This window comes from Capsella rubella, unplaced genomic scaffold, assembly GCF_000375325.1.
Source record: "Capsella rubella cultivar Monte Gargano unplaced genomic scaffold, Caprub1_0 scaffold_7, whole genome shotgun sequence".
Lineage (NCBI taxonomy): Eukaryota > Viridiplantae > Streptophyta > Magnoliopsida > Brassicales > Brassicaceae > Capsella > Capsella rubella.
In genome coordinates this window covers 4,655,984-4,669,285 of record NW_006238917.1, presented here as the reverse complement: position 1 = coordinate 4,669,285, position 13,302 = coordinate 4,655,984, and the positions used below count along the sequence as shown (strand labels likewise).

The 13,302-nt window shown below is 36.7% G+C and overlaps 5 protein-coding genes across 7 annotated transcripts in view; 2 read left to right on the top strand and 3 right to left on the bottom strand.

Annotated features, from left to right (window-relative positions):
* The window catches only part of LOC17877768 (NAC domain-containing protein 73), a 3,451-nt gene extending 1,662 nt beyond the window's left edge, over positions 1 to 1,789 (top strand). Inside the window, exon 3 of the mRNA XM_006282919.2 lies at positions 1,057 to 1,789. Coding sequence (XP_006282981.2) covers positions 1,057 to 1,637 — 581 coding nt within the window. The 3' untranslated portion in view covers positions 1,638 to 1,789. The remainder of the gene's footprint in view (positions 1 to 1,056) is intronic.
* Positions 1,790 to 2,018: 229 nt separating this feature from the next.
* LOC17880250 (prohibitin-1, mitochondrial) lies at positions 2,019 to 4,237 on the bottom strand. Of its 3 annotated transcripts, none has more exons than XM_023777924.1 (6): positions 4,130 to 4,237; positions 3,548 to 3,737; positions 3,165 to 3,281; positions 2,825 to 2,995; positions 2,529 to 2,741; positions 2,019 to 2,443 (listed from the first exon to the last, which is right to left on the bottom strand). In XM_023777924.1, exons 2-6 carry the CDS (start codon positions 3,719 to 3,721, stop codon positions 2,249 to 2,251), a joined length of 870 nt encoding a protein of 289 aa, XP_023633692.1. In that variant the 5' UTR covers positions 3,722 to 3,737; positions 4,130 to 4,237; the 3' UTR covers positions 2,019 to 2,248. The 3 variants fall into 3 exon arrangements, with proteins under 3 accessions (XP_023633692.1, XP_006284238.1, XP_023633693.1); XM_006284176.2 differs by having other exon boundaries at positions 3,548 to 3,729; positions 4,130 to 4,236; XM_023777925.1 differs by lacking the exon at positions 4,130 to 4,237 and adding an exon at positions 3,940 to 4,044 and having other exon boundaries at positions 3,548 to 3,729.
* Positions 4,238 to 4,927: 690 nt separating this feature from the next.
* LOC17879344 (12S seed storage protein CRC) lies at positions 4,928 to 7,104 on the top strand. The gene is made up of 4 exons (XM_006282758.2): positions 4,928 to 5,268; positions 5,398 to 5,726; positions 5,828 to 6,265; positions 6,554 to 7,104. The coding sequence occupies exons 1-4, from the start codon at positions 4,965 to 4,967 to the stop codon at positions 6,959 to 6,961; spliced, it is 1,479 nt and encodes a 492-aa protein (XP_006282820.1). The 5' UTR covers positions 4,928 to 4,964; the 3' UTR covers positions 6,962 to 7,104.
* An 852-nt stretch (positions 7,105 to 7,956) lies between these two features.
* On the bottom strand, positions 7,957 to 8,543 carry LOC111829598. Its single transcript, XM_023779084.1, has one exon. It carries the CDS (start codon positions 8,395 to 8,397, stop codon positions 7,957 to 7,959), a length of 441 nt encoding a protein of 146 aa, XP_023634852.1. The 5' UTR covers positions 8,398 to 8,543.
* Positions 8,544 to 8,628: 85 nt separating this feature from the next.
* LOC17879927 (NAC domain-containing protein 21/22) lies at positions 8,629 to 12,821 on the bottom strand. The gene is made up of 3 exons (XM_006283956.2): positions 12,368 to 12,821; positions 10,310 to 10,575; positions 8,629 to 9,446 (listed from the first exon to the last, which is right to left on the bottom strand). Exons 1-3 carry the CDS (start codon positions 12,576 to 12,578, stop codon positions 8,862 to 8,864), a joined length of 1,062 nt encoding a protein of 353 aa, XP_006284018.1. The 5' UTR covers positions 12,579 to 12,821; the 3' UTR covers positions 8,629 to 8,861.
* Between the last annotated feature and the right edge of the window lie 481 nt (positions 12,822 to 13,302).

Below are 13,302 nucleotides of genomic sequence, written 5' to 3'. Positions count from 1 at the left end.
AAAAAATGTATGTTTGCCACAACCAATATTATTTTGCCACGTCCTTTAGCAACCGCTTTTTAAAGTCTTTTAATAAGGAGCGCTCTTTATCATTTAATTACATTTACATTTATTTTAAATCAACATAAATTCTAATTTTGACTTAAGGATCCCTCTTTGGAGATAGTCTTAGTGTTTCCGTAATAAGGATTTGAGAAGCCATCGTTAATATTGGTAAAAAAAAAGTAAACATGAACAAAAATATAAATTGTTGTCAACATGATGATACAAACCTACTAAAGGTTCAATTTAGAAATATAAACACATACTTCATCAATATTACTTAGCAAAATAACAGTTTAGCTTAATAATGTTATAAATATTACATACAATTAGTTACTAACTTGAGTATATAAACTTTATTAAACCCACATTAACTTAATAAATGTTTCAATTGTATAACACCAACAATCTTTTATCCCCAAATGCCATTTTCAAAACATCGGAAAATTAAGCTCATACGGGAACCACGCTATCATATTCTATTTTAAACGTTAAATTTTCCAACCCAACACAATTACATACTTAAAATAAAACATCAAATTTTACAATCGACATTTGAAAGAAAAAAACAAAAAACAAAACCAGACAATTTTCCCCCGCGCTGTAGCGCGGGTCCGAATCTAGTATATATTTATATTTTTCATTTTCATATGATCTAAATAATCTGACATGGAAAAAGAACATATATAACTTTTATGATACTTTAAAAGATTGATTACATATCTATTGTTCTTGTATAGTGTATACTATTTTTCTATACATTAATAATTTAATGTTTGATTTCTATAGATTTAGTGCCATCCATCTGAAAAATATGTTACATACAAATAATAGCATTAATTATAATTAGGGTTGATGATCAAATTTTGTTATTTGTTTCCACTAGCTAGTATATGATTAGTGAAAACTCCAAAAATATGTTGAAAATTAATAATTGAATGATATTTGATAAAAAGGTTAAATAGAAGAAAATGTTTGATGAATGCTAATTAGTCGTTGAATATATATATATAGGAGTGAACAAGGACGGGACTGTCCGTCATTTTTTCCACCGGCCGTCGAAGGCATACACGACGGGAACAAGAAAACGACGTAAAGTCCACACTGATTCCGAAGTTGGTGGCGAGACACGGTGGCACAAAACCGGCAAAACACGGCCAGTTCTAGCCGGTGGAAGAGTGAGAGGCTACAAGAAAATCCTAGTGCTCTACACAAACTACGGCAAACAAAAAAAGCCCGAGAAGACTAATTGGGTAATGCATCAATATCATCTTGGTACCAACGAGGAAGAGAAAGAAGGAGAGCTCGTCGTCTCCAAAGTCTTCTACCAGACTCAACCACGCCAATGTGGTGGCTCAGTCGCTGCAGCAGCCACGGCTAAAGACCGACCTTACCTCCAAGGCCTCGGTGGAAGTAGTGGCCGACACCTTCATTACCATCTTCATCATAACAACAGTAACGTCAAGAGCAACGGCGGTGGAGGGGGAACGGCCGGAGCCGGTGAGTATTATCACAATATTCCGGCTCTTATCTCGTTTAATCAGACCGGGATACAGAACCATTTGGCTCATGACTCTCAACCTTTTATCCCTTGAAAAGAAAATCAAATTTTATATCAACGGTCGTAAAATAAGAGAAAGGGTATATAAGCATTATACTTCATATTACTACATAAACATACATTGAAAATAACTTAAAAGTTACTGTGCAAACTTAAATACGTAACTTGTTTTTCTTTTTGTCATAATTTTTTTTCTCCCCCTTTTTTATTTGCTTTGTACAATTTAAATTCCTTGGACTGATCGTGAAAAAATGTACAAAGATCTCCCTTGTCTTTTGGTACATTTATTCATTTTCATATCTTGTCGGCAGAGAACTAAATAGCGCCTACAGACTTCGGATGTCTTAAGCAGTAGATTAGCCATTTGACAATTGACACTCGTTATTTCGAAAGGAAAAATAAATCACTTTTTTCATTTAACCAAATGCAAACCTCTTTTTTTTTTCCCCCAAACGACAAGTTCATTACAATTAACTCATTCAGTCTTTTCTCTTTAATGGTGACCCATTTTCACCTTGAGGTAGGTGATTCCAAGAACAACTTTTAAAAGTTTTTTAGTGGTTACAAATCGAACTCTTCTTCCAAAGGATCTGAGGAATTGAAAAGACGACATGAAGCACATGAGATTTTACTTAAGAAGCCTCTCTACTTCTTTGCATCTACATCCAAATTCATCTCTTGTAGGTTAAGCAACAGATCGTCTGAGCTCAAGTACACCTTGTTCGCCGAGTTTGCTATGGTCTGCGCAATCTCTCTTGCAGCCTCGATCTTCCTGAGTGTGATAAACGCTTGGTTGTTTGCAATTGCTTGACCAATGAGCTGAGCACTCTTGGCTTCTCCCTACACAAGCCATGACAAGGTTGTCACACAACAATTTCGGTCTCAGATTTTAGATAAGTGGAATTGTAGAGAAGCTCAGCTTTACCTGTGCACGGATAACTGCACTTCTCTTGTCTTGTTCAGCCTTCTCAACGATGAACTTGGCTCGCTCAGCCTCTTGAGCCGCCACCTGCTTTGCTTCAATGGCAGCGGTGAACTCCTTCCCGAATGTCAGGGTCGTGATGGACACATCATCAAGCGCGACGTTGAAGTTTGCAGCTCGTGCAGTCAGAATCTTCCTGATCTCCCTACTGACCGCCTAAGAGTAGCCCAAAAACTATCTTTGTTAACTTCACTAAGAAAGAGGGAAAGATTATCATATATTTACAGTCACTTGTATACCTCTCTCTGAGTAATAAGCTGGCTTGCATTGTACTGAGCAACCACAGCTTTCAAAGTCTCGTGGATTATGGAAGGCAGAACTCTCTCGCTGTAGTTCTCACCAAGGGATCTGTAGATTTCAGGTAACTGGTCTGCCATGGGACGCGTGAGAACCCTAAGCCCAATTTTCACCTGAAAGTTTCAAAACCCACAAACTTAAAGCTTATGAAGTTGAGCGTTGACATTATTACATCACAGTGGCATATAAGCAAACCATGTGACGGTTGAAGCGAAAGACTTCACATTCCCTAAATCCTCAAAAAAAAAGTGAATAAAAATGTGAGGAGTTGAAGCAGAGTACCATCTGGAGATCGCGGCTTCCGGATGTACTCTCAACAAGGTAAGGTCGAGCGCGAACGTCATAGATGACCGGCCTTTCGAACCAAGGAATCATAAGGTGTGTGCCCTCAGGGTAAACCTGCGAAATATAAGGTTATCACCTACTTGTGAATTAACAAGACTCTTAATATGCTCAATGGTTACAGCAGAACAACATGATATCATGACTGATACCAAACATAGACAACAAATCAGCCTCAGTGTTTACACAAAAGAGAATCAGATTTAAATAACAAATAATCCTAGACAATTTCCATTCAAATGTCACAAACCGCAAAAGAACTCTTTGGGAAAATACATTCACTACAAAACCAAAAACCCCAATTTGAAGAAACAGTGACTCACCTTATCTTTGATACCGATAAAACGATTGAACATAATGGCACGATGTCCTCCGTCAACATTGTAGAGACTGTGTGTGGCACCATAGAGACCAAGCCCACCGATAATCCCAACCTTAAGCAGCGCTGAAATGGCACCACCACCTGGTACCTTCGGAACTTTGACGTTGATATTCATCCTTCTTTCTAGAACACTCCCAATATTTCAAAAAATTAAAATCAATATCCAAGTGCAGAGAAACAGAATACACAAACATGCACCCAAGAATCAGACTCAGATCTACTCACTTATGCAACTTTAACTTATAGCTACCAAAAGAGTCAAGTAACAGAATCAAAATGAAGTCAAATTTCAGCACACGAAATCGTAAAAGCTATAAAATTTAACGAACCCACATGCTCAAAACACTTCTAATCAATCAAACAGCAACACTCGCATCTTTGGTATAAACAGCAAGTAATTAACTTCGAGCAGAAAACTCTCTCAGCCACCTCCAAAATTCACTCGTTCACTAAAATTTCGAAAGGAATCAATTGATACACACCCGTTAAACAAAATACAAAAGCGAAATGGCGAGAAGCGTACCTGAAACCTTGGCTACTGGAGAAAGGGGAAGATCGTGAGAAAGGGGTTTAGGGTTTAAGCTCTCTGACTTCTATTGGAGAAACGGGACGGTGTCGCATTTTTTTTTTTTTTTTTCTTTGGGCTCACGCTATGGGCAATTAGATACGTTAGCTGGGCTTAATGGTGAATAAAGAATACTTTATTGGGCTTGGTTTTGGTTTTGATAAGCCTATTTAGTATAAATGTCAGACACTTGTCACCGCGGCTAAACATGCAACCGAACAGTTGTCGAGTCAAGTCGCAGCAGATACAAGTACAACGGATCAAACACGCCTAGTGTCGCCGCGTCTCTCTCATGTGGCACCTTGTTTCCTTCCTAACTCTCTATTTTAAAATTTTATTTTGTTTATACGCTCTCTTCGATCACATCGCCAAAATATTCAATATATATCACTGGTGATGTTAATGATGTGTTAATTGTTAAACTTTGATTTTCTCCTGCTGTGTTTAAGTTCAATTATATATCATGTTTAAGAGATTCTATGATCCCGAGACGTTATTAAATGATAAATCTAGTAGAGTTTTTCTATATGGATAATAACATAACGTGAAGCTAAAAATTGAGATAGATACATTTGAATTTGTCGTGTTTTGGCATACGCGGAGAGTGAGCTACGCGCATGAACATCAAGAGACACTTGCTCGAGCTCACAGACTGACGTGTTAAAACCATAGACTCATGACCCCATGCAAACCCAATCTTAGGTGGCATAAACATTGAGCTCACTCGACAGTATATAAACTACTGCTAAGCCTCGTTCTTCTTCATCCATCTCTCACAACAAACAAAAAGAAAATGGTTAAGCTCGGCAATCTCCTCGTTGCGACCTTCGGGGTTCTCCTCGTCCTTAACGGCTGCCTTGCAAGGCAGTCTCTTGGGGTTCCTCCTCAGCTGCAGAACGAGTGTAACCTTGATAACCTGGACGTTCTCCAAGCCACCGAAACTATCAAGAGTGAGGCCGGTCAGATCGAGTACTGGGATCACAACCACCCTCAACTCCGATGTGCTGGTGTCTCCGTCGCTCGTTATGTGATCGAACAAGGCGGTCTCTACTTGCCCACCTTCTTCACTTCCCCGAAGATCTCATACGTTGTTCAAGGTCTATATCAATTTACACAAACATGATAGCCCTTTCAATCAAATACGTATATATCACGTTTTAATTAATGAAGAATACAATAGATTCACCGTACGATAACTCTATTCTGTATATAAAATTAATTTACAGGAAAGGGTATTAGCGGAAGAGTGGTCCCTGGATGTGCTGAGACCTTCATGGACTCGCAGCCCATGCAAGAACAACAGCAAGAACAAAGACAGGGACAACAGGGACGACAACCATGGGGAGGCCAGGGACAACAGGGACAACAGGGACAACAGCAACAACAAGGGTTCCGTGACATGCACCAGAAGGTGGAACATGTTCGCCAGGGAGACATCTGTGCCATCACTCCAGGCTCTGCCCATTGGATCTACAACACCGGAGAACAGCCACTTGTCATCATCGCTCTTCTCGACATCGCCAACTACCAAAACCAACTCGACCGTAACCCTAGAGTAATCATATATACTCAACATGCTCACTCATTATTAGAATATCTACCGTATCAGTTTAAATAATATATAAATGTTTTGCATTTGTTGATTCGGTGTTATAGGTGTTCCATTTGGCCGGAAACAACCAACAGGGTGGCTTTGGCGGTCCACAGCAACAACAAGAACAGAAGAACATGTGGAGCGGCTTCGACGCTCAGGTCATTGCTCAGGCATTGAAAATTGACGTTCAGTTGGCTCAGGAGCTTCAGAACCAACAAGACAACCGAGGAAACATCGTTCGTGTTAAGGGACCTTTCCAGGTCGTGCGACCACCTTTGAGACAACCCTACGAGAGCGAAGAGAGGAGACGCCCACGTGGCCCACAAGACAACGGCCTTGAGGAGACTATCTGCAGCATGAGGTCCCACGAAAACATTGACGACCCTGCTCGTGCTGACGTATACAAGCCCAACCTAGGTCGTATGACCACCGTTAACAGCTACACCTTGCCCATCTTGCAGTTCATCAGGCTCAGCGCCACCCGTGGCAGTATCCAGGGTGTAAGTATATGTTTCTTTTACTTTATACAAATATAGAGAAATCAACCGTGAAAAGATAAATTAGGGATAGTATACAAATTATAATTAAATTTAGTAGATATTTAGTTGTAGATATATGGATATTAAGTCACTAAACTTATATAATCCACTATATTTACATGGTTGATATTAATTATTTCCCCTAACAAAACATATTAAAAATCTTTTTCAAAAAAAACAAAACAAAACATATTAAAATCGGAGGCTACATGTGACGGACAACAACTGATCATGTATGAAATGTTGCAGAATGCTATGGTACTTCCAAAATACAACATGAACGCTAACGAGATCTTGTACTGCACCGGAGGACAAGGAAGGATCCAAGTTGTGAACGACAACGGACAGAATGTGTTGGACCAGCAGGTGCAGAAGGGACAGCTCGTGGTCATCCCACAAGGGTTCGCATACGTTGTCCAGTCCCACGGAAACAACTTCGAGTGGATCTCTTTCAAGACTAACGAAAACGCTATGATCAGCACTTTGGCTGGACGAACCTCGCTCTTGAGGGGATTGCCATTAGCGGTCATCTCAAATGGTTTCCAGGTCTCCCCCGAGGAAGCTAGGAGGATCAAGTTTAACACCCTTGAGACCACCTTGACTCGATCCGCTGGTAGGCAACAACAACCTTTTATCGAGGAGATCGTCGAGGCTTAAATGAACCGTTTTTTCTTTTTCTAAATAAAGTGTATGGTCACTTTGTAATCATGCCTTTAACGGTTGTGTAAACTACGTGTCTGCGGCACCTTACTTGTAATAACACTTTCTTCTCATAAATAAAAGGAAGTTCGAGTTACATATTTCTTGCGCCGGTTTTTTTCTCTATTTATTTTTACTTTCCACAAAACAGAATCGTATGGTAGGTTTTTTTTATTTTATCTTGAACTATTTTTTTCTTCTTTCTATCAGAATTTTATTTTAGAAATTTTTTAATTGTGTAATACAAAAAGAGTATATGTTATGAAAAGAAAAAGAAATAAGAATTATGAGAAGTGAGAAGATTTTGATTTTAAGGGTTAAAAAAAAAACTATATATATATATAGAAACTTAAAAAGAGTTTGTTTTTCTTCTTATTTCTAAAATTCCCATGCTTTTACATGTTGTTGGAATTATTACGCGCATTTGTAGATTATATGGGCCTGAAGAAGGCCCAAATGCATTTAACTTCGTTACGTTTGCAAACGGTCCTAGTTTATTGCGATAAAAAATTATCCAATTCGCCAAACAGTCCTTTAGAATGGCGTTACACGTCTATTTTGTTTATGACAGAAATGGAATTTCATTCTTTTCCAAGGAATATCCAAATCCTTTTTCATTTTTTTTTTCATTTTGCGTGTATTAATCTCCATTACATAGTTCTAGTTTACTAATCTTACCTTAGATTTAATTTACATTCCTGGATAAAAAGTTTTGATTATGATTAGTTCCAATTGTTTGAACTTTGAAGTGAAGTAAAATGCAATGTTGGATTCTGTACGTAACCTAATATGAACTCTCTCTTTCTTAACTTCTTTTTTTTTTGCTAACTGGTAAATATCATATAAAATGAAAGTGGTTTGGATTTACATAAAGAAAACCTAAACATTTGGTTCCTTGGCAAAAAGAGAGAAAAAGCAAGGAAGCAAATAACAAAACCCAAGAGAGCAGTTCTTCATCGGATCCATAGACGCATTAGTTTTCTGAAACTTTTGCGATGACATCTTGCAGAGATAGAATTGATGACTTCTCTGTCAATAGATTTGAAAATAGTTGACGAAGGAATAATCTGGAGGTTATGGAGCAGATTATTTCTCTGTTTCCATATAGCATAGACTGTGGCATGAGCAGCAATTTTCCTGAGGATGGAAGGAGACGAGGCTGTACTTAGCTTGAGCCATAAGAGGAGGCAGTCCCAGTCTTGAAACAGCAGCACAGGTAACCTTAATCTAGTCTGAACCATATGCCAGACCGAAGAGCTAAAACCACAAGAGAGAAGTAGGTGATCTCTTGTCTCTATAGAGGCAGAACATAAGCAGCACAAAGGGGAGATGTTCATCCCCCATGAGACCAACCTTGCACGTGTGGGTAACCTATTGAGATTTGAAACCCACATATGGAAGGAGTTTCTAGGAGTAGCACCTTTGAACCAGATTTGAGGAGCCCAACTTTTTTCTTCCTCTCTTTGTCGCAGCGCTTCCCAAGTTTTTGAAGAAGAGAACCCTTGACAGATCTCCCCATTAACTTCTAAAGCGGAGCTATTAAAAAAAATACATACACTATGTTGTCTCTTTTTGTTTATGATAAACAATGATAGATATTGAGTATCTACAATATTATTTACAACAAAGAAACCTAATTATGACGATAATATTCATAGCAAATGGTTTACATAAAATGAAAAATGAAGAATACCTAAAGGCAAGCTAATGATAACAATATCCTAAGAACCCTAGAATCACAAACCCTATACCCAAATGCCACACAATTTATATGTATAATAATGTAATAAATCTATAGATGAAATATTTTTTTGTAAATCACGAATCAACAAATCGGCCAAACCCTTCAATAGTATATTCAATGGAAAGGGAAGAGATTGTCGGTCTCAAAACTCAAGCCACCACATTCCACGTGAAGGTCTGAAACCATACCACCATCCGATGATGATCCCATACATGTCTTGTCATGCTCCAAACTCGTCATCTCTGGTGACAACAAAATCTTCTCATAATTCTGATGATGATCATCCGTGATGTTGACACTGTTGTTGTTGTCGACGTAAAGCAAATTTAGCAGGGACTCGTGATCAGGGCCATGGCTCGACGATGAGGACAACGAACCGATAATCATCTGCTCCCAACCACATGCTACGGTTTGATGATGACAATGTTGATGATAGGGATGGTCGGTGGTCCTAATTGAAGGCTGCTTGGTTAGCTGCTCCCACTGATCACAAACTTGGATTTTCATCTTCTCTTGTTGCTGATGATGTGGAGGAGATGATAATAAAGGTGGCAACTGGTTGTTGTAATGAGGGGCGTAATTAAGATCCGGAGCGTCAATGATTTCAAGCCTTTGAGTCTGATGATCATTGTTATAATTATTGTCTTGTAGTGATGAGTCTCTGCCTTTGTTGAACACTCTGCACAAGACCCAGTCTTCCTGTGTCCACATACCGACAGAAAACGAGAGGACATTGTCAAAATAAAAAATCATTTAAACGTATGCATATAAAAATGCATGAAATGTTACGTTACGTGCGGTCTCGTGCATGCAAATAACCAAACACGCATTAAAGCCACTTTTGTCTCTTTCTTCCATTTAATTATTTATTTTTTGTTTCCTTCTTCATATATATGTGTCATTCTTTGTACTTGCTGCCATCTCATCATGCGCTAATGCCATGCACAGCCATGCATTCATATATACATACACTGATGCTTGTTATATCTATGACTTTTTAAAAAAGTAAACGATTCCTGCGTGTATGAGATATATCTAAGTTTATATTTGTAAGGAATCCTATATATATCGAACGTGAATATGGACCTAACACTAGTATATCTCTATAGAAAAGACTCGACTAACTTTATTTCAATTTTTTAAAAAATATTGCCAGTTTATATAGATCGTCTATTGTATCGGATGCATCTAAATAAATATGATGACGTAGTACTGAAGTATGAGTTTATGACCATTTATGATGAACTCAGAAAAAAAAAAATTAAGGCTGAGCTAATCTTTTTGTAGTGAGCTAATTAGTTAGTATAATTTTCTACCCAAGAAAAATAAAAATAATAATAACAAAATCTAAACTACTGCTGGCATAATAGACAATTCGATATATGGTACCATTAATTTGGTGTGTATGCATGGGACATCCACGAATAGACACATGTCGTCATGAGTTTAGGCACGATGCAAGTGATGGTTAATAAGACGTAATTATTATGAAATGATGATTACTAATTATGGTTAGTAGTATCAATGAGAGAAGGAAGAATGGTTGGGGAATAATCAAGTACCTTAGGTGGGATGTTAGGACATTCAAGACGGAACTCGTGCATGATCCAAGTAGTTTTGATCCCATTTGGAGCTCTGTTCCTGTAGAAGACCAGTGTTTTTCTCATCCCTACCAATTGCCTTGTACGTGGATCCATCACCGTTCGATCTTTTCCTGTTGCTTTCCAGTATCCGCTTATCGTCGCTCTGTTTGTGCGGTACCCAGTCGCATATTTTCTATCGCGAAAACTGAAGAAGTACCACTCCTTTGCGTTCAGCTTTGCCACATCTGTACACAACATACCAAAAGATAGAAAACTGTGAGAATAAAATTATATTATAAATATTATATATCATGTAAACAAAAATAAACATTCTAATTAATAAATCATTATAGTGACAAGAAATATTAAACTCCCGTCTCCCAACCTCATAATTTTATACCAATGGACACCATAACTTGATTTTTGTGGATCGGGTTTACAGGCTTTCCATTTACAAACAGTGATATGTCAAAGGTTTAATGTGATGACATAAGACTTGCGATGTAGACAAGACAGAGGATAGGAGACATTGTATTATTAGCTTTGGCAAAAAATAATTACGATTTTGACTTCAACGAATGAAATTATTGCTCTCTCAAACATTCCTCCTGTCAGTTTCGCATTAATTTGATCCTTACAGAAGATGATCAAGAAGATAGATAATACATGTGATGACTACTTCAAAAAAGATTCCTTTATTTTGCCTTAGTTAAGAAGGAGAGTATTTATAAGACCACAATTTATTTTTCGTAAAACATAATTATCAACTTATCATCAACCTTCAACCATATCTTAAATAGTACTATATTGCTTGTTTAACTATATAATATTCGACTAATTACAATAAGATCGTGCTGGTCATGAAAGTAACTAAAGGTTTCTTGAGTCTCTAAAGTTGCTTGTGATATGTAGCAAAAAAAAAAGGTCTTCGTGTTTACACACAAAGCCTTACTTTTACTTTTTTTTTTTTTTTTTTTATTCTCTTAGAATTACATTTTGATTGATGTTCTTTAATGCAACAAATTAACTAACTTGGAATTTTATACTCGGCAAGTTATCTTATTTTAACAAAGTCCCGAAAAGTCAAAATTACGAAGACAACTATATAAAACTTTCAAGAAAAACAAAATATGACAACAGGATTCTCGGTCCCCTTCTTTTTTTTTTTTTGGGTTAAAAGATATCTCTCGGTCCCCTTTTGAAAAAAGCTTCCTTAATTTCTCAAGGTATATATAAAAAAAAGTAATCACAAACAAAAATAAAATTCACTATAAGCATACAAGCATGAACACTACATCGATGATATATGTGAGCATATATATATATATATATATATATATGCTCGCTTATATTAAAATTTGTAATCTGATTTACGAGAACTCTATAATGACTAATTTTGCCTCTTTTGTACAGCCTCCAGACTTTTATTTATCATTAATCTAAACAATTATTTTTAAAAACTAGCATGCATCTCAGCTAATCAAATGAATGTCTTAAAACTATTATTAACGCAAATTATAATCAGTCAAAATCTAGTTTTTTTATATGAAGACATCCCGTTTCAGTTGATACAGTTCAAATACTAATTAATTTTTAAGAACAAGGAAGATTCAGTAATATGGTAAATCTGTAAATATGTATATTTACAATCATTATAAGAGTACTGGCACGCGTATTTATACACACATGTGTATGTATGTATCTTCGTGTGTACAATAGTATCTGACTAATTCACACAAGTAAAAATCTTCTAATTGCGAAAAACTCATATGCTTTATATAAAAAAATAAAATAAAATACTAATTAACCGATCCTGGGAATAAAATCTGATTTTAAGAATCTGTTTTCTTCTTTATGTTCAATTAATTTCAAGAATAATCTTTTCAGTGGAAAGTTTCAAGAATCTTTATGAAAGCAATTTAAACCCCACCAAAAACCAGGAGTGGAAAGAGCATATAAACTTATAGACACAAAAGTAGCAATCAGATTAAGGTACATATATAACTAAATCTCAGAATTAGCAAATCAATATGTTACCTGGAAGCTGCCATGGCTCACAGATATGCAAGTCAATCTCCACAAGATCAGTAGCATCCTTCAAGGTTTCATCAACTTCATCATCCTCAACATCACCCTGATCAGATTTGGCCCTAATCTTGTTGCAAAGATAGTGGCAAACCAACTCTTCATCACTTGGATGGAACCGAAAGCCCGGCGGCAATTTGGACCCAATATCTTTCAAACCCATATGTGAGATTTTTCTTGCTTGATAGCTATATGTAAATGTAAAAAACCTTTAGGAAGATTATATTAGTAGGGCATGGAAAAAGTTTCAAAGATGAGCTTAATAGCAAAGGAGGAAGAGGGAGAGAAAGAGAGAGGGAGGGAAAGGGGTGTTGTGTAGAGATACATATATAGGTTTAATTATGTATATATTTATAGTTAGGGGTGGATATTAGCTTATATGATGTATGGAAATAGAATAATATATAGCATGCATGTAGCTAAGGATGGAAGATGACAAGTTAGAGTTTCTTACAATATTGTAAGATTAATTGGGTCCATGCTTGTGTAATATATGTAGTTAGTTATGGTGGGAAGTTTCAAGAAAAACCAAAGTCACAAGAAATCTTAGTTGTGAGGTGTCTCATGGGACACTACTATCCAATATTCTCTTTTGGTTTCATTGTTATCCACTTAGGGAAAACATACCAAACTTTTCCCTTTTTTTCTTCTTGTTCTAATAACCGTTTACACTTAGATAATGTTTATTTATTTTTAGTGTAAATATTCGGTAAATTCCCAATGTGTCGATCGATCACCCATCACTAGTTTAGATTAAGTCCGTACTTTACATTGATAGCATCATATCTATAAAATATAAACAAAGATTAATCAGAGTTTTTGTTAATTTATACTTACGAAAGAAAAATTATATATACTTATAAGAAACTTTTTATGTAACTCGGTCG